The 26859-nt window shown below is 44.4% G+C and overlaps 6 protein-coding genes across 8 annotated transcripts; 4 read left to right on the forward strand and 2 right to left on the reverse strand.

Annotated features, from left to right (window-relative positions):
- The first annotated feature begins 428 nt into the window (after nt 1–428).
- On the forward strand, nt 429–1819 carry LOC131891777 (cysteine-rich protein 2-binding protein-like). Its single transcript, XM_059241442.1, has 4 exons — nt 429–899; nt 974–1274; nt 1346–1527; nt 1614–1819. Exons 1-4 carry the CDS (start codon nt 540–542, stop codon nt 1785–1787), a joined length of 1017 nt encoding a protein of 338 aa, XP_059097425.1. The 5' UTR covers nt 429–539; the 3' UTR covers nt 1788–1819.
- A 39-nt stretch (nt 1820–1858) lies between these two features.
- Nucleotides 1859–6837, reverse strand: LOC131891759 (protein suppressor of sable-like). 3 transcript variants are annotated; one of them, XM_059241422.1, is made up of 2 exons: nt 6565–6837; nt 1859–4700 (listed from the first exon to the last, which is right to left on the reverse strand). In XM_059241422.1, exon 2 carries the CDS (start codon nt 4697–4699, stop codon nt 1970–1972), a length of 2730 nt encoding a protein of 909 aa, XP_059097405.1. In that variant the 5' UTR covers nt 4700; nt 6565–6837; the 3' UTR covers nt 1859–1969. The 3 variants fall into 3 exon arrangements, with proteins under 3 accessions (XP_059097405.1, XP_059097414.1, XP_059097395.1); XM_059241431.1 differs by lacking the exon at nt 6565–6837 and adding an exon at nt 5510–5656; XM_059241412.1 differs by lacking the exon at nt 6565–6837 and adding an exon at nt 5374–5620.
- On the forward strand, nt 5177–10328 carry LOC131892621 (inactive rhomboid protein 1-like). The gene is made up of 3 exons (XM_059242445.1): nt 5177–5298; nt 7680–7746; nt 8004–10328. Exons 1-3 carry the CDS (start codon nt 5192–5194, stop codon nt 10206–10208), a joined length of 2379 nt encoding a protein of 792 aa, XP_059098428.1. The 5' UTR covers nt 5177–5191; the 3' UTR covers nt 10209–10328.
- Nucleotides 10329–16273: 5945 nt separating this feature from the next.
- Nucleotides 16274–19595, reverse strand: LOC131892782 (tyrosine-protein kinase Shark-like). The gene is made up of 5 exons (XM_059242624.1): nt 17311–19595; nt 17126–17244; nt 16874–17061; nt 16749–16793; nt 16274–16679 (listed from the first exon to the last, which is right to left on the reverse strand). The coding sequence occupies exons 1-5, from the start codon at nt 18827–18829 to the stop codon at nt 16385–16387; spliced, it is 2166 nt and encodes a 721-aa protein (XP_059098607.1). The 5' UTR covers nt 18830–19595; the 3' UTR covers nt 16274–16384.
- A 1748-nt stretch (nt 19596–21343) lies between these two features.
- On the forward strand, nt 21344–25118 carry LOC131892784 (uncharacterized). The gene is made up of 7 exons (XM_059242627.1): nt 21344–21457; nt 22562–22883; nt 23775–23920; nt 24001–24319; nt 24387–24533; nt 24701–24817; nt 24891–25118. Exons 4-7 carry the CDS (start codon nt 24230–24232, stop codon nt 24984–24986), a joined length of 450 nt encoding a protein of 149 aa, XP_059098610.1. The 5' UTR covers nt 21344–21457; nt 22562–22883; nt 23775–23920; nt 24001–24229; the 3' UTR covers nt 24987–25118.
- Nucleotides 25119–25269: 151 nt separating this feature from the next.
- LOC131892783 (zinc finger protein 474-like) lies at nt 25270–26392 on the forward strand. Its single transcript, XM_059242626.1, has one exon. The coding sequence runs from the start codon at nt 25776–25778 to the stop codon at nt 26325–26327; it is 552 nt and encodes a 183-aa protein (XP_059098609.1). The 5' UTR covers nt 25270–25775; the 3' UTR covers nt 26328–26392.
- The last annotated feature ends 467 nt before the right edge of the window (nt 26393–26859 follow it).

Raw genomic sequence — 26859 nt, forward strand, 5'->3', positions numbered from 1 at the left:
TCTCTCCAAAATGCCCAAAATCAGGGTGCCGGACGACATTTTTCCTTGAATTTCCTTTACTTGACATCCCCTATAGTTAATTTCTAGGTAATGAGTTATTATCAATCAAACAGATTGCCTTAGTTTGATGTGAGAGTAATCAGGGTGATATCTTGAGGCTAGCTAATGGTTTCATAACATGCCATTACTAATGTGACATTGTTGGAAATAAAACAACTCTAGTAACATACTTCTGTGATTATTTATTTGATGGTATCAATGATCCAGTTCTTTTTGGATTTTTGATGTTGCTGAATGTATCAATTGCATTGACTCGGAAAGGACACCGGCTCCATCTCAAATTTTGTATGATTCAATCACAAAATTAATTTATGCTTCCAACCGGTCACCCTCCATCTATACAACAAAACAATCAGATTAGAGAATCAAAACAACCCGTCTAATGAGCCAGGCCCAGCAATAAATACAATCCATGCCCAAGCCAAGACAACGAACAGTCAAACAACTAAGTGATACAGAGCTAAAAGTTCCAGTTCAACATGTCTGAGAGTTCGTCCCTCACCATGATCTCGGTGTACGAAGAGGATCAATTGCTCAATCGCGTGACTCAAGCCCTAGCCCAAACCCAAGGGCCGCCTGCCTTGAACTCTGCCGAGCGGTCAGCCCTCCAAAGATTGGCCCGCAAATTGAAGGTTCGACGCATCCAAAGGCGAAATGCCCTCCCCGTGTTCGACCTGGATATGAAGGCTCGACAAATTTGTGAGAAGCACCTCATCCGGGCCCAAGGAGCGGGCCCAGTGGCACGGCGAGAGCGGCAAAATCATCGTGAATCGCCGATGTTCGATTCATCATCTGATGCCTCTGTTACGAGTTCATCCCGAGTTTTGGACCGATTTCAAGTAAACAGACCCGAAAGATTGATTTTAGAAAGAATCTCGATGTTATTCTCGATTTCTTGTCCTTTCCCAATTAGTTCACGGATGATCCCCGCCATTGGCGCCCATCGGGCTTATTAAGCCCGGTCTCGCATTTGATCCCCAAAGATGCCATTTGGACGGTGCGACAGAGCCCGTATACGGGGCGAGAACTGAAGCCGTTTATTCGAAGGGATCAGGAGAGTCTGCCTTTGAAGTTAAAACTTCACCAGGAACTGAAGACGGCCATCACCGGGCGATCTTGCAAGCGATATCCCGTGGATTTTTGTTACTTTACGCCTCACCACGTACGAACCATAAATGGCATGGCTAATCAATTCTTCTGGCCAGGGATTGATGGTAAGCTAGCTAGATGATCGTGCGCGAAACGTTACTCCCTAGTGCTCAACTCCAACCGTTTGATGCTCTAGTGACCGAGAACCTTCAATACCCGGATTTTAGTTGTGTGGCTCTGTACCGGCAAATGGTGGTGGGTTTTGCGTTCCTGGTGCCCAACGTGAGCCACACCGATGCCTATGTGTCCTTTTTGTTCGTACACCCTGATTGGCGACGTGGAGGAATTGCCAAGTTCATGATCTATCATCTCATTCAGGTGAGAACCTCTCAGGACCAATTAGGCTGAGCGTTTCATTGGTCTTGTGGAACCTAATTACCAACAATGATCTCCTTTTGAGCTAGTCTTGCGCCGGTCGCGATATTACACTTCACGTTTCGGCCAACAATCCCGCGGTGATGCTTTATCAAAATTTTGGATTCAAGGTGGAAGAACGGATCTTGGACTTTTACGACAAATACCTACCGTCGGAATCCAAGGAATGTAAACACGCGCTCTTCTTGAGACTGTCGAGATAAGCTTTACGTGAATTAAAACATACTTACATATATAGTTAGTTACATGCTTACATTGATTCAGAGGCGCTCAATTAGTTCAATAGCAAGGAAGATTTATTATTGATGGATCAAGTTATGCATATAGGTCACAGCCAAAGAGATTGAAATGCCATTGAGCCCATGGGTGGCGGGGAGCTGGCTTTCTAGTCCCTTTTGCGCGGATCTCTACGACTTCCACCCTTGGGACCGCGCATCAGGTCTGCATTGGGATTGTATGTATATTCTGCCGTCGCAGGCGGGGCATAACTAGACGAGGTGGAGCTTGGATTCGAATGGGTGGCAGGGGATCGATAAGCATGTTGGGAAGGATTGTAGCCATCGGTGTGAGGGGGGCTTTTGAGCGGGGAGGCATTTCGGTATCGTCGGAGACGAGGATCTTGCTGGACTTTGTCCGTGGAGAGACGATGTTTGACGATCATGTCCGAATAATCGGGCTTGTCAATGTCCATGCGGCGAAGGCGATATTCCAAAGGAGGATGTGAGAAAATGGAAGCGGCGATTTCTTCAGCCACACCTCCCACACGGTGAGGTTTGAAAGGCAGACCCATGCTGTTTTCATTGGGATCGTACTCGGTGTTTTCTTTGAACGTGGGGAGCTCAAGGTCACCGAACACTTCCGTGAGATCAATGTTGGTGATGTCCTGGCCCCCTTTGGAGACTTCCGTTTTCGGCTTCATCCGAGGATCACGGACTTTCTGACTGGTAGCAGGAATGGCATTGGGCAAAGCTCGGGGATCACGGCGCATTCGGGGATCTCTTTTCAGCGATCCAGCTGTAGTGACATTGTCTCCTGGCACAGGCGAGAGTGTGACCGACGTGGCGTCTCCATTCCCGGGCGAACTACTCTTCAGTGCAGTAAGCACCTCGGTTAATTCTTTAGGAAGGCCTATCTTTCCCACTGAAGACGGGTTTATGATATCACTCGGTGCTTTCTGTTCTGAAGGCTCTTCGTCAGACTCGTACCAACTCTCGATTACTTTGGCTCTGATTTCCTCGGGTTTTTCTGGAGAAGCGTCGTTGGTTTTTTGCTTCTTCTGAATACGATCGTACAATTGTTTGTGAACATCTGGCAGGCTGGACGATTGCTCTTCTTCCATGGCCTCATCTTCTGGAACAGGAGTGGGAGAGCGGTCACGATCGCGGTCACGACCGCCATCCCGACTGCTGTGCTCTCGATTATGCCTTGGGTGTTCGAATTCATCGTCCTCTGGCGGGTAGCTGTTTTTATCGGATGGATAACCGCCGACTCTGACGTGAGGTGGGAAATGATTTCCCGGATATCCATTGTCAGGTCTCGGGTAGTAACCATCATGAGGTGGTTCATGGGGATATCCGTGACCAGGGCCCTCTCCATAGGGCCTATAAGGCAAATCATTGCGACGAGGAAACGGGCCACGCATGCGATGAGGTCCACCTGGACCAAACATCGGGGGATGACCCCCCATGTACGGGCCTGGTGGAGCTGGGGGATAATCGCTTTCCCATCTTGACTTTCTCCGACGATCACCTCCCATATGCGGAGGACCCTGATCAAAAGGAGCATGGTTGGGCCCTGGGTGCCTCATCATTGGACCACCAGGTCTGGGCATGCCCGGCCTTGGAATGTTCATGCCCATATTAGGTGGTCCTAAGGGACCCGATCCGACTCCAGCACCGCCGCCTTCGCTCATTTGGACGAGCTTCTCTTGCACGGAGCTAATCCCTCCTTCTTCAATTGGACCCCCCCGAGGAGCAGACATGTTGGGGACATAGTCTGGAGGCGGTTCCTCGGAAGTCCATCCTTTGTTCTTGGCTTCCGTCTTGTAAACCAGATCAATGGCGGCATCCCTGGTTAAGCGAGGGAAATCACCCAGAATCTCTTTGGGTGCTGATTCCAAATGTTTCAAGAGTATGGTTCGGGTGTCGGTGCTCAAAGGTTCATGACTAAACTTGCAGCTCTCGGCCGTATCGATGCATTTTTGACCAGTATGGAAGAACTTGCACGGAAAGTCTTTGTGAAGGTACAGACATTTCTCGCGTTTGGCGCATCGATCCAGAAGATAGAACTTGCAGAGCTCAAATATCTTTGGGGGTTCCGCGTCGTGAGAGAACATGCAGTTGTCGGGACTCTTGGGGCATTTGCCTTGCATGTACATCTTGCAAATCTCATCAGACTTCTCCCGGGGACCACGGCGACCCCCTTTCCGTTCACGCTCATCTCTTCGGCGTTTCTTCCCGACATCCCTTGAATTGCTTCGTCGTCGTCGCTTTCGACTTTTGGGACTTCTGGAACGAGATCGGGACGACCTCCCTTCGGAGAATTCGTCACTTTCGGTTTGCCTCGCTCGACGGGTGGGGGATCCACCGGCAGTATAAATGCCCATGGCCTCATCATCAACATCATCTTCTGGTCCTCCCATTTGCATTTCCAATTTTCTTAGCTGTTCCTTCAACTTCCTACGCTTATCCTCATCAGAGTCTTCGTCACGGCGTTTTGAGGACTTCTTTCGTTTCTCCTTGTGGTGTTTGGAGTTCCTGGAGCGAGGACTCTCCTTGTCCACGGAGGATTTCTTATCGTCGTCTGTGGCATCGCTAACATGAGAATCTGCTCCCTTTTTATTCGGGTTGTCATTCCGAGGGGGCTTACTACCTTCTGTCTCGGATATCCTACTGTTGGAGGCACCTCCCTCTGAAACCTCCTCATTTTCCTCATCATCGGTGATTTCGCCTTCTTCTACGTCTTCGCCTTCTTCCAGGTCCTCATTTTGAGAGGGAGGAGGCGAGTCTGCTTTAACCTCCATTTCGGACTGTGGCTCAGGGGTATAATTGTCATTCATTTTTTCGGGCTCTTGGGCCATTTCGACATCAATTTTCGGTGCTTCTATGTCCATCATTCTGGAAAGTGAAAAAAAAAACATGTTTTAAGGGAGAGCCGAATAACCTTATGTGACAGCTAAGAGACAGCTTAGCTCGTCCTCTAAGTGTCAAAAATAATCTTACGGGGCTTTAAGAGTCTAGAAAACGAGGATACAAATTGTTAAAACACCGAAATAACTTCAATCCATGGAAAAAGATTAATTTTCTTCGCCAAAACAAAAAAAGCCAAGTTCAAAGCGAGTAACTAATTAAGTCCTATATCATTTTTGATACCAGGCTTAAGTCTAGCACTTAAATTAATGTCCTCCTAATTAGCCTCATCAAATTACATGCTTAATTAAGCAAGCAAGCAAGCACAGTTATTACTCTGTGTTGAAATGAATTTTCGATTGCCGTCGCGAGATTAGTCATGATGACTAAGTCTCACTCGGTCCGTTCCAAAATGACCGCCAACGAGGAGCAATCCAAGATGGCGTCCAAACGGGAATCGATCAAGGGCGAATACTACGATGTACGAAACAAATATGGGAAGCCGTGAACGGAGTGACAAAGTGTTGACAAGGCGAGATGAAGCACGTTCTCATCGCCGAGGAATCCTGCACAATGCCCAACACTAGTGGATCTAGGGTCCCAAACCCGGGCCAAAGGTGTCTCGGGTTGGTTCTAGTTCCCTCATCCGCCCAAAAGTTACCTGAATGAAAATCAGTCATTTAACATGAATGCTCAAGTTTCAGTGAATCATGTCTTCTTGGAACAAGCGGGAGAAGCACTTTCAAGTCAATTTCAATCTGTTTAGCATCGATTGACCAAGAAAGTAGGCTGCATACTTGCACAATTTAGATGAACATTGGTTGGCATGTTACTACATTGAAGAGAAGTACGTCCGAATCGACAATCGGTCTCTGACGTTCTGCCAGAATCGAGCTAGCATTTTTCACTTCTTTCAGCTTGGCCTGTCCTCTTCCTTTCTTTGGGAATGAGGGGTTGTCACCGGCGGACCGGCTTTCCTGACCTGGCCTTCTGGACGGACTTCCCCCAACACGCTTAGAAGCTTAAGAGTGGCGGTGGCCTCGATAAGCTCGACCCGGCACATCTCTCCTCTCGAGCTAGAACCTGGCCGGGATTCTAGGGGTAGAGAGATCTTTACTTGAAGAGTTGGGCCACATTGCAGTCTGACTAAACATTAGCCGATAAGGGCCAAAGTAATGAAATGAAGGTCCGGACAATTCTTTTTTTTTAAATAGGAAGGGGATTTTTTGTGCATTCTTATCTCAGAGCAACTAGGTAATCTACATGATCAGACACTACTACGCATAGTAATATGAATAAGTCATGAACTGGTAAGGTTCAATCTATTCAATATGGCGTTATGTAAGTTAAGAAATGGAATTGCTTACATCAGATGGCACTGAATAGGAAAAATAAAAATAAAAACGTCAATGACGTTTCTCTAACGTGGTTCTCTAGATAGCGAACAAAGAGGCGCCATAAATGAAAAGGACGGACAGAGGAACCCGTCTCAACCTCTCAGCCGAGACTTGGGAAGACAGTGAGGTTGGGCGGTTCCTGCCAGAGGCAAGCGAGTCTGTCTTCTACGTGGCTAACACAGAAGGGGCATTATGCCTAGCAACCAAAGTTAACAGTGGGCGTTTCATTGAAGCCATTCAAAATGAATGCCTATCGCATTTGGGTGTGGAAAGTGGACAATTCCACCTCAACGGATCCCTCTTAGATGCCAAGACGGCTAAACAGTACGGTCCAAGATGGCCGCTTTTCAAGCCAAGGTCTTTTCGCTGATAGACACGCCTTGTTCCAATAAGACATGAAGGCTCATGTACTAGCACAGTGGAACATGTCATTCTTAGAGGGAAATCATTATTACCTTCTTCCATATCACTGTCACCGATCGAGAAGAATACTAAAAGTCATTTAAATCTAGGACGAGTCTCTGTTCTTCTGTCAAACAACATACAGGAATTGACTCATGATGTAAATTCACTTCATCAGATATCTGTCCATAAGTGGCGAAATAACCGAGCAATTTACATGACTCAGAGCGACAGTCGAGCAGTAGAATGCAAGCCTTTGCTAGAATGCTCTCAACATTGGTCTGAGACAGTCACGTGCGTGGGTCATATGACGCCAGGAATAAAAACGTTCAGCCGTCAGGTTACCTCGAAAGTTCTTGGCCACCTACTTGCCATATAACTCGGAATAGAGTCAATAGTGACAAATCAGATTGACTCTCCGATGATTCATAGAGGTCACACTAGCGCGAATGGTTTTGGAGCTGCTAAATTGGCATCATCGATGGAATATCGCTTTTGAGAGAGAATGATGCCAAATGAACTGGACATTTGCCTTGTCTTCCTCATTTTGGCAGCCCTGCAACGGAGGGCTCTAAAACTCTTCTATGGGATAACGTTGGCCACTGAGACGAGGCTGTTCAACTCTGGCCTAATACAGCGAGTCATTGATGGAAAAGCAAATTAGTTTGATGTGAGTTATATCATAATATGCATCAAGCAACAGCAAATATTGACAGGACTAATAAAATTAAAGTTTTAATTGCTAGCATTCCTGTTTGTATTAAAATAGAAAGTGTCATGGCATTATATTCTTCCCACCCAAAAGTTGGTACAGGTTTTGAAATGCAGTGATAGCCACCCTGCAATAGTCTCGTACAGGTGCCCAAAAATGCAATCGTTTTTAGTTTGGCTGGGGCCCTCTGCGATTCTTTGTGGCTCCACCGTCCTCTCTCAACCGTTTCCGATTCGAGACGAGGCCGTTGGTACCACAGATTTATAGTTGGTACTCTGCAGGCTTTTGACATGGCAAAAAAAACATTGTTTGTGCCTGATATTGAGCGTGTTTTACCACCCTCTAACGGATGACCATCAACTTCGTTCCAGCGTTACTTTCATACATTCTCGAATTCCCCCAAGGGGTCATGCTTATGAATTTCATTTAGCTAAAAGCATGCCGTCCGTATCATAGCGACCCAATCTCTCAGCTCGCTTTGTCATCAAAACATGCACACTATGCGGAAAAAGAAATAGAGTCGGTGCGATCAAGTCCGTCTCAGTTTCGTTTGACTCTTTTCTTTATTTCTAATATCATAGGAATTGACAACGATGATGTACCATTTGGATGGCAAACCTACGAGATTGCTTGATGAATAAGTACAAAAAGTGGTCGTTTGGCCGACGTTTGTTCGAAGTGTTCTGGTCACGCCGAGAACAACACTAACAATCTGTCAACAGAGGCCTTTGTTCCAAAACAAAGCGGGATTGTTCCACGGCCAGGCAGGGAAGCGATTAGAGACGACTTGTTCAAGTGCACAATATGGATCCCATGGAGGTGGAAGAAACATCGGAAGATGTCAATAACTCCTCGGTCACCAGTGCCATAAGTGAGAGTCTCAAAGAGTTCTTCAACATTACCGATCCCTCGGAATTCTCGGGTCCCGATCCGATTTTCGTAGATGATGGCGAGATCTCTCAATCCAGGAGCTTTCAAAGTCACAGTCTGCCCACAGAGGCTCCACAAATGCCCAAGAATGGACCAGGCTCTCGACGGAAGTCTCGAACTGAGAAATGGAATGAAAGGAGGCTTCGATTGGCCTTGCGACGTCGTGGAGGCCTCAAAGATTCGGTTTTGTCAGAGGTCACTCAAGAGTATGAGGAAGATGAAATTGATGGACGGATTCTTTTCGAGCAAGCCTTTCCTTTCGTGGGGCAAAAGCATTCGGTGCTTGGATACGCTAAGGAAATGTGCCAATGTTTTCATCAATATGTCACTTCACGCCGCCCTCCCAGCCACGTTGCAGGTGATTCGGGCGTCAAAGGCTTCTCGCCATCGCGAAGTTTTCCCCCTTCGGTTTCCACCGAGGTCATTGTTTCGCCGGATATTGACACGGACGATGTGGTCGATCTTCCTTCGCCTGAAATGGTCGGAGAATCGAGGCGCTCGCCCGGAACGGGCATCGAGTCTAGATATTTAGGTCGTTTGTCAGATAATTCAGATCGCCGTCAATATGGTGTAGGGGCCTTGGGGCGTTTGTTTCAACGCCAAGTTGATGGTTCCATTGTGAAGCAACCCCACGTCAAGCAACAACTAGATGATCTGACAGACTTCCGACCCTACTTCACATATTGGATCTCATTCGTTCACATCGTCGTCATGGTTATCACCATTTTGTGGTATGGCATTGGCCCTTTTGGAGCCGGTCTAACACGCTCCACCGGACTGGTCATGACAGAGTTCCTGACTTTAGAGCAAGTGGATGTTCGGGCTCCTGGAAATTTCTGGTTGGGGCCTCCAGCCCGAGACCTAATTCACTTGGGAGCAAAGTACACACCTTGCATGAGACCTTACCCGGCGATTTCTCAACTTGTCCAAGATGAACGGACCAAAGAAGCATCAGAGACGGGCTGTTGCATCAAAAACGACCGTTCTGGATGTGTTCAAACCGTCAAAGATAATTGCTCGCCATTTCTTTCTACCTTCGTGAAATGGAACTCGAGTGAACCTGGCGTTGGTGGTCGGATTTCTGGGCCTGTTTGTGGTCAAGATCCGCGATTTTGTTTAACTCCCATTTCCAGCGGAGTGAACTCTTGGCCCGATGACATAGGGCAATGGCCTGTCTGTCATCAGAATATCATGAGCGAAAAGAACTACTCGATTGGAGCGCCTTCCCATATGTCATGCGAAGTGTTGGCTAAGCCGTGTTGCATTGGCATTCACGGCCGTTGTGAATTGAGATCGGAGGAGTTTTGTCGTTGGGTGGGAGGGACTTTGCACAGAGAAGCTAATTTATGCTCGCAAGTGTCCTGTATCGGTGACGTGTGCGGTATGTTGCCTTTTGCCCAGAAAGACGTGCCCGATCAATTCTATCGACTTTGGACCTCGCTTTTCTTAAACGCCGGCTTATTTCAATTGATGATTGTGGTAGTCCTGCAGCTATATCTTATGCGGGATCTTGAGAAAATGTGTGGCCCACTTCGACTCTCTATTATCTATTTTGGTTCTGGAATCATTGGAAATCTTGCATCAGCCATTTTCATCCCTTATCGTGCAGAATGTGGACCTTCCGGAGCCTTGTTTGGTATCTTGGCTACTTTCATAATAGAAGTAGTCAAAGCTTGGCGTATTCTTCGTCGACCTTCGCTATCATTACTAGAACTGTCAGGGGTCATGATCTTCTTGATCTTCTTTGGCATGGTACCCTGGGTAGATAATTATGCTCATGTTTTCGGTTTTTTCACTGGCCTCTTGCTTTCATACGCTCTTTTGCCGCACATCAACTTTGACAAAACTCCGGTATCGATGTCCTGGCAAGTGTTTCGAGTGTCCTTTCCATTGTTGATGGTCGTGGCCCTTTTCTTGATGCTAACTATCCTCTTTTACTCTTTGTCCTTGGGCGATTGTGAGGTCTGTAAATTACTCAGTTGCATCCCGATAGTTGCGGACTTTTGTGCGGAACAAAATATTGATTATACCGTAGGACCAAGAAGTCTGTTCTGATGAATGAAATAACGTGATTGAACTTTTAAATGACATATTTATTCTACTATTTTACACCTGATAGCCTTAAAACTCACGTGTGATTCATTCTACGAAATAAAGTTGTCAGAAAATCCATTATTTCTCGGCCCATAATAATGAACAGAAAAAATAATGAAAAGAGCGCAAGTTTCGTCGAAAAGTCTTTCCTAAAGTCAATCAATTTACTAACTGTGATGGGGAGTAAGTAAAAGTACAGTTACGTAACATTGATTACGTAAAATCATGGTCAATCTTTTTTCGGAACATGAGCTTCACCAATTCTCTATTACAAACAACTTTATTCGGAAATGAACAATCCAAATTGTGCAAAAAAAATATTTGGCAAGAGGCAATTGTGAATTTAAGAAGATGGGTAGCAAAACATAATTACTTAAATTTCATTTTTTCGTAATACTGGTCTAATAATTTGACACCTTGTAAAATTGCAATTTTCTGAGTTTGCCTCTACAAGTTCTGATTCAGTGTTTACTCAAATGCCTACAATTCTAGTTGCATCTGTCTTTATTAGAGAAACAAATATAGCAACTTTTGGAAAAGGAAAGGAGCGTTGAAAGTTGCTCAGATTGGCATGTTAGACTACTGCAACATTATAAGGATGTTTAATCTTTAGCCTCAATATCTTGCATTATTTTATACAAAGGTCTCTGTTACTGCAAGCTTAGATTCAAGGGTCCCAAGCCCTAACGCCCTGTGCCAACCATGATTGCTCAAGTCGCTTGCAGAGCAAGCTGCAATGCCAATAATGCAACCTTAGATGAGCAACGACAAAGCACTGTCATATTATCAGGGCATTAGTCGTTCCAATTAGCCCAGCTGTCCCTGTTCGTTCCTCAATGAAAGGAACGAGATACAGTTACAATTGCTTTGGTCAAAAATAGTAATACGTTACACAACAGTTACTCGTCGAAAATGTAATGGCGTTACTCGTTACAATTACTTTTTCTAAAATTTTAGATGACCAATATTTCAGAGTTTTCGCCCCAACAAGACCATGCTTCTATAGAAGAAAAAAAATGTGTTTTTTGCTGAAAGCAGTCCCAAGGCGCAACATTTGAAGACTTCATGTCAACATTTTTTAATAATGAGCATTGTTGTTTAAAATGTATTGCATCATAATGCTTTGAGGAATCAAGATTGGGAGGACCCTGGATGGGATAATGATTGTTAAAGGTTTGAAACAATGTCGCAAAAGTCGTAATGGAAAAACAGTGTTAGACTTTGGTAACCTGGCAAATTTCCTTGTTAGCAGCCTTTGCCTTAATCAAGCCAAAAGAGTTTCCTTTCCCGATAATTGCACTGAATCAGGTCTTCAGTCCAACAGAATTTGATTGAGAATATGTAAACAATACCTTAGTAAACGCAATAAGACTTAAATCCAAGAACACCATCAGACTCATGATCAGAGTAATCACAATTTTCAACCCTGACTTTCATTGTTCCTAATATGCTGGTTAGAAATTGCAAAACATGGCAATTTTTGTTGAGCCTAAAGTTTTCCTAGCTGTCACGAAATAAATGAAAATGAAATCCCACTCTGGAATGTAAAGAAGAAACGAGTAACGAATAACTTTTGTAGTTTTTGGGTCGTTACAATTACACAACTTCAAATTGTAATGGAATTGCAGTTTCATTTTCGAAAAAAGGAAGGAATTGTTATAGTTTCGATAGCTGTTATTTCGTTATTAATGCCCTGCATATTATCATGATGGCTTATTTTTTGCAGCCATAACAATCAGAGATGAGTTGTTATATCTAAGAATTGGAAAAAGCTTACTCGCTTCTAAACTTTTTTTGCCAATTCTGCTGTCAATTTGCTCGTTTGATTGTAACACACGTGTTTGATGTAAATTAAATACAATCGAATAATAATGCAATGGAATTCGGTTTTGCTAGAGTGGATCAAAGGCACATTGTTCTTGTTACTAGCCATTTACCCTTTTTATTGCTTTCTAAACTGTTTTTACCGCTCACAGTCATTTTTTCACATGATTTTTTTATTAAAATTCTTTTTCAAATTTTTCAAAAAAATCTTGATTTTGAGCCCAAATATTAATTTCACAGCATGCCTTTTTTTGCCGCTATGCTGAGACAGACTTGCGACGGACCTATATACAACATTTTGACGCAGACGCAGTAAGCGCACCCATGCACCTTTCCTTGTACGTAATGCCATGCTCCTAGTGAATATACAGCAATCTAAGACTTACTCCCCACAACGAAAGTCTCCCTATTTATTTGTTATCTTTGACTTTGACCAAGCCTCGTCGAACTCGATTCGAGCAATACATACCCATTAGATGTCCCATATTTGATTTTAAACGACACCTAGATCGTTTCCTGAAAAAGAATACTTGAACAGCTGGTGCAGAGGTGCCTTAAAGCGTCAGGTTCATACTCGTTATTAGGCCAAATCTTTTATAGAACATGACGGGACTGCCTTGAAATTCTTTCCCAAGCCACGGTTAAAAACCCATAAGTAAACCTTATCACAACAAAAAAAAGGACATTTACCACCGTGTTTCCCCGATTGAAGCTCAACACAGCCACCAGCATACAAGTGAAAAGGCTTATCCAACCAACCATACCTTGCATCAACTCATTCAATCGATGCGAAACCATGTTTACATTTTGCTTTGGCTGTCGATTTTCTCATGGTGTTGTTTAATCCCTGATTTGAGAGCCAAATAGTCTTCAATATCCGGGAGCGCTAGCTGTTCATCCTCTTCTCCTAGGACTCCTCACTCGACGGACGTACCTCCCCATCTCTCGGTAAGTTTCGCATTTTTAATACTTGTCCATCGACACAGAAATCCTCACCCATTCATAGAATTCGGGTATCACCTCGCCCCGCTATTCCGGCAGCGCTTCTAAACAAAACCTCAATCCAGTTCCATCGGATGAGCGAGATTTAGGTGGATGTCGTTTTGATCTCATTTCACTCTGTGGGGTGGAAGCTAGGTCTTCTACTCTGGTCCGCGTATTGGGCCGAATTTCACATGATGGTGCTGGTTCTTCATGCCAAGTAATCTTCGCCTTTCTTTTGTTCCAGTGATCCATCATGAGAGCTAAGTGGCGAAAGAAACGTATGCGCAGGCTGAAGCGAAAACGCAGGAAGATGCGTGCCCGATCCAAGTAAACGGTTGTGGGCCATGTGGACGATTCCGGACAGTGTGTTCCGCCTGTCTGTCCTCCATCATCCTATCTCTTTCCATTTTACCGGGAAATCTATATGAAAAGCTCATGATGCACGTGGAGGGGCGCGGATCAGAAACGATTTCATTGTGGGATGCCCCGGTCAACGTTGACCGATCCCGGAAGGGACAGTGGCATGCCGGGGTCAATGTTGATCCTTTTACAGATATTGATTTCGTGCCTGAGAAATAAACCCCCACTGCCCTGTGGACAAAAAACCTCTTAGTTGCGTGTACTGAGTTGGTCGAGAGCGGGCGATGGACCAGCAGGGCAGTTGCCAGGTCCCATTTTTAAGGGTCCTTGCTAGTAGCTTGAAAGGTTAGAATTTCCGACTGAGTCGCAGGCAGATTGATCACATCGGTAGTCAGAATATTGTTTAACGAGACATGATCTAAAACATGTAATGAAAATTTGAAAATTTAATCCAATCAGAAGTAACCTCGCAATAGAGATTTTTAGTGGGTCTTGCTGTCGGGAGTAGTCGGGTAAACTCTTAAGCGTGTGTCATGCGGTCAATATTTGTAAGCGCCCAGCTACTCCGTCAAGTGGAAAACAAGTTTCGCTGAAGATTCAAATTTGATGTACCTCTACCTCTCGCGGGTTCCCTGATGGAGATTTAGGGCCCAAATTTATTCAATTATTACTTTGGTTACTAAAGCGGTTCAAGGGGAAATAAATATCATTTCATTGCCTTCGAACACATGCAGATCGAGACCCAAGCGTAGACCTAAATATCTACTACACCGTAAACGTACTTCCCGGCATTTTAATAACCACTCAACCTCTCCCAACAAAGAGCTTGCCGCATGTTTGGAACGAGTTCCTCAATTACAATTGATGAGTTGGCCATATACTGGGGATTATGATGGCATTGGTCAGCCGTGGCATTTTGATGCCGCAAATCCAAGCCATCCGAGCGGGACGCCCGAGTTCTGCATGGCCATTGGCTGCGGCTTCACTGACCCCCTCAAACCAACCTGAACCCATCAGGACACCGCCTTGGAACACTCTTAAGCCCGTTCAAAATCCGATTCTGGACCAATTCCTTTCACTGTCCTTAATCAAGAACTTAGGGTTGGACCAATTGAAATCAGACCTAGTCAACGGGTCAGAGTCGGAGATCGCAGAACTGGAACTTGAACGAATCCGACCGCAAATTCTTAGCCGTATCCAATCTTTTACACCCCTTGAGCTCGCTCGTTGCGTCCGAATCTTAGCCTTGTGGCCTTGTACTCGAAAGGTAATCCGTCATCCCAATGTTTTGAACAAAGAAGACATGGCCATTTTGGACTTGAGGAATGACCTTCAGCAAGAATGTGTGTCGAGATTAAGTGGCTGTTCTAACACCCTTGAATCGAATCGCTACCTAAAGGACGTGGGGAATCGATTTCAACTCGCCACCTCTTGGAGCATCATGAAAACAAAGATCAAGAAAGACACGTTCTTGTATCAATTCGTGGGCAAGCATGCAGATAAATCCGGTCGTAGTTCCAGTTTCTTCAAGCGTGTTTCGAAAGACCAACTGATCGAGTTTCTCCGTTTATCCGATATCATCGTTCCGTTACCCGATACTTACCATAAATACTATGCCTTTTATAAGGTGATTGATCTATTTGATGAGATGAATCTAAATGACATGGTCCTTTGCCTACACGTGCTCAAAAAGAAGGCCATGTTACCTTTGACTAGTCATCCTATGGCGCTTGAATTAGTGGTCTTGGTCCTTGAGAAAACTTTCCAGTTTGTGGAAGATTTGAATGATGATCAACTGCTAACAATCCTGATCTTTCTCCAACGATTCGCCCAAGCCTTAAAGCAAGTCGATGATCAGTTCCAAACGGTAATGAATGCACTGGAATCCCGCGATTGGAGCAGCTATCAAAGGCTAGAAGTGGTGCTTCGACTTTTGTTTCTGTGCTCCCTAACTCCACATCATAGACCGAAAATCTGGCAAGAGACTTTTCGAAACATCACCATGAGCGCGTCCCACCTTGAATTATCTGACCCGCAAAATTTTGGGCTGGTTGCAGACGTGATTTGCTCAGAGAATAACATATTTTCAGCTGAAGAGCAAATGGCCATATTTATCAAGTTCGGCGATGCCATCCAAGAGGCTGAGGTGAACACGGCGTCCGATTGCAGTGTGCTCGTCTCGGGCACTTTTGCCCTCCTGCTCAAAGGCTTTTTCCATCCTAGACTAATGAGATCCATCTTCACTAATAGTATGTTGACGGCTGTCAAATCTGACGGATCAGTAACAATCTCTAAGCGATACAAGTTCGCGTCCGATTGTCCTGTGATCCTCAACACCGCTCGAATCTTAGTGGCTTTATCCAACGTGGTGAGATTTGACCATCCCACCTACTCTGGACCACTGTTGCGAGAAACTGAGGCATTTGTGCCGAATATCCCGAGTCAACAAACGTCAAGCTTTCACGGAGCGCCGTGGTTAGATTGTGCCCAAAAATTGACCAACGATTTGTCAGTGTTCCTCGGAGGTCCGGATTACTTGTGCGAAAACTACGTTCTACCCTATGTTGAGGTGCCCACCCTAGTTTTTGCTCTAGACTCGGTTACGAAGAGACCTGTCCGAATACCCCACGAGTACCGGGACATGCACTTTCAAGTCTCTAAATCCGTACCCCATGACATGCCTGGCTGTGAGTGGTTCGCCGTCTTTCTCCTCCCTTCGAAGCTCGGCAGTCTTTTGGTTAAGTTCCAAGGTGCATTAGACCCTTTAGTTGATCAACACGTTCAGAGGCTGGGGTACACGAAACTGGACTTTAAAGCACCCAAGTGGTTTTTGGATGACGATCCCGAGAGGAATCAAGAGATTGTGACAGAGTTTATTCAATCACAGATTAGTCCGCTTGTAATGGTATCACAAATAGAGAATGTTTCATGAGTTGGCACCGGGTATGTTGGTTCTCTAGAACGCGGGATCACACACCAAGTTCAGAAAAGTCTTGATGGCTGAGTAGAGGCGCAATATTGTCATAGACTGGATTTGCACTGAAGGCCTTGAACAGCTCCTCAAAAGAAGGTCGATCTTGGGGCTCTTTTTCCCAACACCACATCATGGTCTGGTATACTTCCAATGGAGCTGCCGCAGGTCGAGTCAAACGTTGGCCCTCTTCGATGAACTTCATCACTTGATCATGAGTTTGAAGGTCGTGGTAAGGTTGCTTTCCAAAACTATAGATTTCCCATAACAGGACTCCATAGCTCCATACGTCACTTAATGAGATTTAGACTGGTAATTTGAATACATTCTTCAACATTCAAAGGAAGTTCTCGCTTTCTTACCTCTTGTGAGAGAACTGGCCAAATTTAAAAGATTCCGGGGCATACCTGTAAGAGTCGGATTGGGAAAGGCAAATCTCAAATTCATTTCCCCCTCGTGAATATCTCTGTTCAATGTTTGTGCTCACCAGCGAAGAGGCCAAACTCCACCTTTTGTAGCCACATATTGATTTTTCTCGTTCATCGGTCGGGATAATCCGAAATCGGAAATCTTGGCTTGATGCTTCGACGCGAGAAGGATGTTCCTCGCAGCCAAGTCTCGATGAACGAACCTCTTGGATTCGAGGTAATTCATACCACACGCAATCTGAGCTGCCTACAACAAGTCAGTCAGAACTTAGCCATTGCGATTAAGAGGGGTAATATAACATTTACCATACCCAAAGGGGGATATCAAAATCAACGGACACCTTCTTCACATTGTCCAGAATATATTTTTCTAAGGAACCAAAAGGGGCCAATTCCATCAACAACATTATCGGTGGGCCTCGAATGATACCTAGGGACGTTCCAAAGTACATATGCTCAATTTTGAGACAAATCTCCAATTTCGAGCTTGGTATACCTTTCAAATGTACGATGCAATGGTGATCGAGAGTCATCATGACTTGAACTTCTGGGAGAATCTCTGAAGTTTCTTTCTCATCCACCGAGGTCAGGATTTTTACAGCAATATCTTGTTTGAAGCCATCTGGCGGCATATAGGTGCCTTGAAAAACTTGAGCAAATTTTCCTTCCCCAATAACATAGCCCAATTTGACGGATTCAAACGGAACGTCGTCCCGACTGTGTCGAAGTCTTCGAAGAGTCGCGTCATTTTCATAGGGCTTGAACAGGTCCATAGGCTTTAGTTTGGATGGTTTGGCAGCGTTGAGATCTCGGCTTTGAACTCGGGGTGCGGGAACGGGAATGCTTGGCGGTTCCGGCTGGACAGGATTGGAAAGCTCGCATCGTAAGCCATCTTTGAACTTTGAGTAATGGTCCACAAAATGCTCCAAACTGATTAAAAATGGTCCTTCTTCCATAAAGTAGAACATACCTTGTTTCATGATTTCATAGTGAAGGTATTGCCAGTCATGGAACATACTCAAGACGTGCACACCCTCACGTTTAGTGCTCTTCCGGATCAAAAACGTCCCATCTTCTGTGGCATTCGCTTTCAGCAACTCATTGGCCTTGTCTCTGGAGATAGGCGGGTGCAACCATCTGCCCGATGACGACCTGGGTTTAAGCTTGAAATCGTTGGCACTCAAAACTCGGGCAATCGCTGGATGACCTCGCCTATTGGCCATATCGGCAGGAGTGCAATTATTTAGTGCTCGGGGTTGGGAGGGCGCCCCAAACTCAAGTAAGATATTGACTGCATCTAGACGACCGTGAAATGCCGCCACGTGAAGCGGGGACCAGCCTGTCTTTTCGTTTCTAGTCGTGGGGTTGGCACGTCCTTCCAGCAAGGCTCTGACAATATCCGACTGTACGGTTTCACAAGCCAAATGCAGAGGAGTATATCCGGAAGAGTCGGTGGACTCGAGGTGAGCTCCGTTGGCAATGAGGAGTCTCAGAATAGGCAAATACCCTTTGGCACTGGCTATATGAACGGCAGATTGGCCTTGATTGTTCTTGGCCGTGATATTCTGGTAGCCTGAGTGCAACAGCTCTTGCACAATGCCAACGTTGTTGGCCGCAGTGGCACGATGAAGAAGGTTCTCCGTCCCATGGAGTCGGGCGTGTAATGGACACAATTTGCCTCGCACAAATTTCGTTAACGGATGCTGAAGACCCGAGTTGGGATTCTTCCAGTAGTAAAAGATCACTTCTTCTAAGCCTTGGACCACGTACCTTTCGTCGTTCAGTGAGAATATGGCGTCTTCGCCGTGCCTCCGGATCTGATAATGTATCACTTCCTCGGCATTGACCACAGACAAGACGAAATCGCCTTCGGCGGAAGTCGATTCACGGACCAGAAATAGTCCATGCTCAAATCCTGCTGCCTTTAGCACCTTCTCGGCTTTTTGCCGATTGGCCACGGCCGTCAAATCATGGTACCAATCATCGCCATCATCCTTTATCGTGTAGGTAGACATAACGGCTCTCGCTCACGCTCACATAAATCTAATCAAGGGGGTTTCGCGATCCACCATGTTGACCAATCATTGGCGATGCAGGATTTCAAATCCAACCAAAATATAGTGAGATTTGTGGGAGACGTTCCTGGGACTGGTGTTAGTGGGGTACGCACACCATGGGTAAACTGGCCAAGGGAGAACTAAGGAAGGAAGGAAGGAGCTCTTGTTTATTTACTCCTACTCCGTCCATCCACGGGATATCAGTCGATGGCCAGCAGGTACTCCTCAAACGATGCTTGTACAGTGCAGCCCTATCATGGCTGGGACCTGTTGAACTCGGAGGCCTCACTCCCAGGGCTCAGTCAGACAGCGAGTCCGCGCAGGTGCCGCAGGTCCTTCGAGCTCTCCTAACTCGGCGGTCCTTGGCTAACTTGGATCGCGTTCATCCGACGATAACAATGCACGGAATCTTAAACACTCTCTAAAGTAACAAATATCACTCGTGCTGGACTGTCTCTATGCTTGCTTAAGAATGCTGATCAAATACTTCTGAAAGGTTTCGTAAAGTAGTGCACACTGTTGACACATGAATTCGCTCCATTTCATACCGGTCCTCTCCTAAACGGGAAATAGTTGTTCTCTCGATATAACCGTGATTTGTGTCTTGCCTGGGAATTCCAACAACTTTGGTCGCTCCGAAAAATGTTTATTTTTTTGTTTGAATGTAGTTTCTTTCTTATCTTTTTTTTGCTTACCGATTCCCTTACCGCTACTGGGAATATAATCCCGAGCACTTCAAAATGGAAAATTCATCATTCTTATGAAACTTCACAATCATACTATATCTGATCCAGAAACTAAGTCTCAAAACCTGCACAAGATCAATCCCTACATGCTCCTTATTACCCGTATAAGACGGGAGGAATTAAACAATAAAGGAGCCCGAGAAAGAAGACAGGTGTGTTTGGCTAGACCGTTGTTTAGGGATGGATGGACTTTATTGTTCCAACTAGCCTAGATTCTCGAGGTGCTTGAAGGTGCTCTCAAAATGTAGATTAAGAGTCTGCGGTCAATACAATTGACCCTAACACATGGATTGGGACATGGAGGTCGCAATTTAACTGGAGGTCTTTCCATTTGTCGTTGGATACCCCAGTAGGCTTTGATCTCATCAAAAAAATCGTGCTAAAAAGATGATTTAGACCTCACCTTGGATCGGTTTTCAACCTCCATCCTTTCAAAGGGGCAACTGCTCATCATTTTCAGCCATTATGCTTCATGGTGATTGACATTGAAATTCGAGGATTATGAAATAGTTTGTTCTTTTTCGCTTTGTAGTAGTTAAAACGGTTCCAGGACAAATCGACCCAGTTGGCTTACAAATAATTCATACTTATGAAGTAAAATTGAAACTGTGATGTAAAACATGTCAAAATTTGAAAGATTTTAGACAATTCATTGTTTGATCTTTAAAATCAAATTACGTTTAAATCAGTCATGGTGTTATAATCAAGTTTGATAATGTATTCATGCCTTACTGATGCCAACATCTTTGCATGCAAATCAAATGTTGACACATCAAGCTTTAGTTTTGGTCCATAATCATGTTCTTTTCGGTCAAAATGTTGTGTTTAGTTATTGTACTGGGTCGAGTTGTCCGGTCACCAGTTAAAACACCTTTGATTCCCTTTCAAGGAATGTTTTTATGTTTCCAGCAACCACTGGGACCAAAAATATTTTGTAATTTACACGTATTCATCTCACTCGTGAATTTTATTCGCGCCAGTCAAATATCTTTCTTCGTCCATGTTGTGTCCCCTGTTTAGCTCAGCCTAAACTTGGAAAGCTAAAAACTTGAACCATAGAAAAAAATGGGTTAACAAGAACTCTTCTAGCTACAGCCTAAAACTTGTCATGTTCCTCCCTATAATTTTGAATGTCTATGGCGAGTGAATCTGCATGGCTCAGTAGATAACGTGACCTAATGACACTCTTTAGAGTTTAGTGTCACCCGTTAGCTTTAGCGTGACCAAGAATATGTGCGCGAATAAGATTTTTTCAATTTCTGGTCGGAAGGTTCATATCAATGGTTTCTAAATTTTCCGTTATCCTATGACGGTACATTTGGCGGTGACAAATCTGTCCAGGGTATCGTCGTCCATGTTTGAAATCAAGCTCATGAATGCTTTTGAAAACGTACAGTACCTATCATATCTTCTCTGAATACTGTACAGTCCCAACCTTTCTAGTCTGTGAATCCCACAGGTTTTTGGGCTTAAGAGTGATTTGAAAACAATTGAACTATCATCCTTGCTGGAATTGCAACTTGTGAACAGAAAAGAAATATCAAGATGTCTTGAGTTGATGTCTTAAAAGGGATCATGGAAATAGAAAGTGGTTCAAAAGTTCTCGACGAGAGCCTGTCACGAAATGTTTGAAATCGACGTTCGTTTTCGCAAGAGATTAGAGCAAAAATTGATTTGACAAAGCTAAGGAATGGCTGTTCTCCTGGTGGTTATCATTGAATTTTTCCCAGCCACTCTAGGACGCGTTCTATTGTTCCATTTTTTATTACCATGCCATTGAGGTCCGTGTTGCTTTGTGCCTCTTCAAGAATTCCAGGTTGGCTTGGAGTCCGCACCCTAGGTCTGTATTTTAGCTTGCTTTCCAAATCCTTGATATAACTTGTTGTTCTCATCAACCATCATGAAAGGTGAATCCAAAGCAGAAAAATATAATGACAAGACCTATGCCCTCCATCCAAGTAATGAAAGAATGGTTTCAAAGAGGAACAATTTTTTACCCCGCCTTGGCATACAAAATAACTGAGCAGAGCTGCTCATGGTTTAGTCGTAGGAGTCAATATTTCGCTTCATACTGATTAGTTGGAAGTTCGTCAGCCTTGACAATTAGCCAAATGCAAAATCAGATTAGTTCTTACATCATATGCTCGATTATACTTATTATAGGTTATATTCTTTTGCCAAAGAGTTGTACAGTATTCGATGTTACTCTTTAGTCTATTCTCAAATGAATGGAGTTGCTTGTGAAGACTTTCAAGATCGGACTGAAAATGGGCAGTTTATGTATCCCTTTAAGCTTGGGATTGTTTTGGACGTACCTAGCCCTGTTACTAACAAAGTTAAGCTGACAATAAGATACTTGCGTACCATACATCTGTGGAGAGGTTATACTTTGATATGAAACAAAGTACAAAAAAGTAATCAATGCCAAACTATTTGTGTCAATTTATGGTACAGTCTTACTTCTGTAGATAACAAATAGTTACAGTCCCAGACTAGCCTCATTTACGGAACTTGGGAAGACGACATTAATGCTGGAACGATCAGTTTCCTTCAATTGATGGAATGATATTTATTTGACGCAGAACCATTCCCGGAGGTTTGTCAACATTCCACAACGAAGTCATGTGATCTTCATTCAAAATGAGATAAAAGTGATGGGCATTTATTATGACTAAAGGATGAATCAAGGAATGAGGTCTATGGTAACTAATCCTTGATCCATGCCTGATGATAATTCCTGACGATTCCAGTGTCTTAGCGGTCTCTGTGTTCTCCCCTCTTTGGTGTCCTCCCTCGCCAATCTGATTGTGTTGTTTCGCTTCAAAGGCTGTTGTGGCCTTTCAAAAACAACTCGACTTGTCAGAAAATCCCGTCAAACGGGATCAGACTCCATTCATTCCAAAGTAAGACTAGACGGAGAACCACTTCCTCAGTTACATTTTAGGGACTTGGGCAAAACCAGTTCGCTTCCATTGGTGGTACGGGCATTCCGTGAATCAAATAAATCCATTTTGAGCTGAGCGCGATGTCCCGCAGTCATGGACGTCAATATGAGAATCCCGAGAAGTTGGAACTCCGCCGAAGCAGAGTGTTTCGGAAGATTGAAAAGGACATTAAGGATAAGCACCGCAAAAGAAGAGCCACTCATGACGGTCAGAGAGGCAACTATTCCGCTCAATTCACCTCAGTGTACCACAAAGTGGGAGTCGAGCGACGACCCGAGGAAACTTATATCGACAAGGACCGAGCCATTGCAGTGGGAATAGGTACGTTCTGCAGTAGTAACTGCAAGCAAGATGGCAATCATTTGAAGGCCTGAAAAAAGCCTTCAATTGCTCATTCTGTAAAGTGGCAAACAACGCAACTCAGGAAGATGCGAGGGGAGTACCAAATATAGAAAGAAGCCCCTTCAAACACTCTCCGCGACCTTTGGTCGGCCTCCTAAACTTATTGTTTTGTAGTTGGAATATTTGCTTGGTTTTTCATGCTGCAGCAAAAACTAACCAACAATAGTTTAAGGAAATCTTAAGATAACAGCAAGAAGGGGGAACAATCTAGACATACCCTAACTAGCAGGTATTGTTCTTAGACGATTCCATACGGAACAAGACGATTGGACAGTTTTTAGTCAAGAAGATGGCCCTCTCTCATTGTTGGCATTTAGATGTGATTATACTTTGTTTGCCAAATACGGAATATATGGTATAAGCTAGAAAGAACAAATGTACAATTGAAAATTTTGAAGAAGGCTTGATATGCCATTACGTTAGGGAAACCCTCGCGCAAAGGACACGAAGAGTAGCCTCTCTTTTTTGACTGGGCGGAACTGGAAAGGTAACTCGGGCACAACTTAAATGTTCGAAAAAGTTTCCATGTCCACCAAGCCTTTCCTTCCACTAAGTGCCCCCTCCATTTCATGAACGTCCAAACTTTGGTCGTTCTTATGTATGAGGTGTCAACTCTCGACTCCCTACGCAACCCATGGAGCTGGTCCAATAGCCGAGTGAGATCAAATTGTCAGAAACAAACATGAGTCGGCCTCCATCTTTGGGCTTGGAAACAGTTCACTGAAAGAACAAACGAACACGTTGAATTAAGTGCTGAAGGTGCAATGGGCCGAATGTTTCGTGATCCCTTATCTTGGACTTTACTTCCAGGGGCCGAGGATCTCAAAGGATCCATCCTGAAACATAGGGGGGAGCTCTCTCGAAACAACAAAGAGGCGGGCTCCTTAGAATTGGCCCAAACTGTGGACGTTTTACTCCAGCAAGCCCACCACGAGCTTAAACTGGGAGACCCTGAGGTGAGATCAACCCAACCCGTTTTCAGTCATCAACAATAACATGATTATGCCAATCTTCAACCTCTCAACTGTTTTTTTAGCGGGCTCTATCGTACATGTTGCAAGGGATCGAAATGGCACCGGAAAATGTGGAGTGCAGAATTCTTCGCACTCGATGCCTTCTCAGCTCAAATCAGTGCAAGTAAGATCACACACCGGGAGAGGCACGTTCCACACTGATTGGATTTTTCCTTCACTCCCAGAGACGCGTTGCTAGAGGCGAATCTGCTGATCAAAGAGTACAACGCCAGAAAGAATCCCGAGGTGCTGATGGTTAAGGGAGACGCGCTCTACTCCATTGGATGTTTCGAGCATTCCTTGGTCAACTACCACCGAGCATTGGAGTTTGTTAGCAGTAAAGTAAGCAATGACCTGGGCGACCTTTCCTCATCCTGTAAACTGGTTTCAAACCTTGGGTTTTATGCAGGAAAAAGGCAAGCTCGTGAATCGAATTTCCCGCACGGAGCTGGCGATTGTAAACTCGGTGGGGATTAATAACCCCTCTTGCTTTGATGATGTAGCCGGTTTTTTGGCAAACTGCGGAGCCAACGGATCCTTATCGGCAAGAGACAAAGTAAGGTTAATAACAGTCTAAATAGGTATATTTCAATGATTAGATGCCAAACAATCTGTATCCTGATTGTGCAATCATGATTGAAGGGGAATTCAAATCTTGATTGATAGTCCACGCCGGCGTGATAAGGCAACAACAGATGTCATTTAATTCCTATGCATTTTCAGGGCACTGATCGCGCTCTTCTGTCTGAATTGGCTGTAGATAAAATGTATTTGGAGAATCTTTTAGATCAACTCAGTAAAAATCGAGGCTCCAAGTGCATGAGACGAGCCACGACTGAGGTGAACATCATGATGACCTCTTGAATACACAAATAAAAGATGCCACTTAACCCTTTCATTTAACTCATTTCAGACCCGGTCCGCAATTTCGTTCCTGCAAGAACGAACCGAGTTCTGGATTCAAAATGCACCGAAAATCGAGAAAAAGTCCATGTACCGAGTCAATTAATGTCTATTGAAATATATCATATCAATTCAACTACACTCAAATCAACGTACATTTCCCCAAGCAATTTCTTTCTATATGTAGCCGTTCTCCCAACAACAAGCTAAGAAGGAACAATGCATTTGCAAAGTCTCCCCGTGGACTTCTTCAACACGCTCTACCTAAGTCTCCTAATTACGTCCTGGTCATAATTCATCAATTGGGTTGCAAGGGCCAATCACTGGCTTTGAATTTTGTACAAAGAGAGTTAATCGATGGGTGTTATATTTATAAATTGCATGGAAAAGAAAACCTTGAGCAGTCCCTGTTGGTTGAGTACTGAATGGTAAGCTATTCCCTCTCATCAATGAGTCACTTCTTGGCGGCGACGATGGCGGCGGCACACGCCGCAAGCACATCGTGCATCAGGCCTTAAAAAGGCTCACAGTAAGGCATAAGTCAGTGAAGTCACACCACGAGCTCTCGAAGTGAGAAACGCGCCATAGAGGACAGTATCACAGACCGACAAACGAAACATCATTCCCAGCAATTGTTCTCGAACTGGCATCTCACGAGCTAAAGTTTAATCCCAGCACAAGTCATAGTTTGCAAAAGGACACACTACTCTCTTTGCATGCAGCGTAGCTCATACCTGCCTCTCTCTGAACGTCAGAGCTTCGTTGTTCCAAGTTGGGGCCTCCAATGGCCTTTACCTTGTGGATTCGACCTTGAATGGAACGCACTCTGCCAATCTGATAGCTCTGTGCACTGCATCTAGTCATCCAGCATTGAAGTGAGCAGAGGGTGGTGACAATGCCTGTGACTTGCTATATCTGTGGGCGAGATTTTGGCACCAAGAGCATCAAGATTCATATACCCAATTGCGAGAAAAAGTGGGACAATGAACAAGAGAAACTACCCAAGAAAGAGCGAAGACCTGTGCCCCAAGCCCCTCAAAACTTCGACAAGGTTTTATCGGGAGAGATCAGTGCTCCGAAGCAATTGCAAGAGTACAACGAGCAAGCTTTTAACGATTTCAACACCAAATCTCTTCAAGAATGTCCCAACTGCGGTCGCACATTTCTACCCAAGCCTTTAGAAATCCATTCTCGATCCTGTAAACCCAAAGAGACACGCCTTAAGCCCGCAGCTCCTCGGAAGTCGAAAAGAAGTCAAGACCGTCGGAACGATCCTTCACCACGGCCTGAAACCTTGAAGACGAAGACACCGCCCACTCCAGATCATTCAGATCTTCACACGCCCACAAAAGAAGAGTTGATCGAACTTATTCAACGAGACAAGACCTTTGACTCGCCTCAGATGCGGAGGAAACTTATGGCTCGAATTCAAGATCTAATACTGTGATTATTACAGGTGGGAATTTCAAGTGAGCAAAATGTGAAGTCAATAAAATTCAGTTGTTTCCTATACGCACAATGTTGCATTACTTTCCTGAACGTTAATTCGGCAGATAGAAGTATTGCTTGAAGTGTGTTGGACCTATATTATGATGTGCTCAACTCTGGTTGATCAATATATCACAAACAAAGAAGTCCCAAACTTTTTTGGCTAAGTTGTTCTGTCGTCAATGCAAATTATCATCTATAAATCTACATTTTATCTTCCTTAGATCTTGGAAGTCAAATACTTCCAAGATGTATCTGTTCTTAAAAGCTTGATTTGAATATGTAAGTGCTCTTTCATATTATCTCTTGGTTATTGTAGCTAAACAAAGAAATTGGCTCCTTGTGACTGCTGTGGAAAGCATTCTTACAGCTTGAGTTTTTTAAAATGAACATTAGAGTCAGGAAAATGGTTCATGATACTCAAAGCCTAAAGCTGTGTGCTAAAGTGGGCCTTTGTAAGGTTGAAAGGAACTCTGTCTGAAATACAAGGA

This window comes from Tigriopus californicus, chromosome 2 (assembly GCF_007210705.1).
Source record: "Tigriopus californicus strain San Diego chromosome 2, Tcal_SD_v2.1, whole genome shotgun sequence".
Lineage (NCBI taxonomy): Eukaryota > Metazoa > Arthropoda > Copepoda > Harpacticoida > Harpacticidae > Tigriopus > Tigriopus californicus.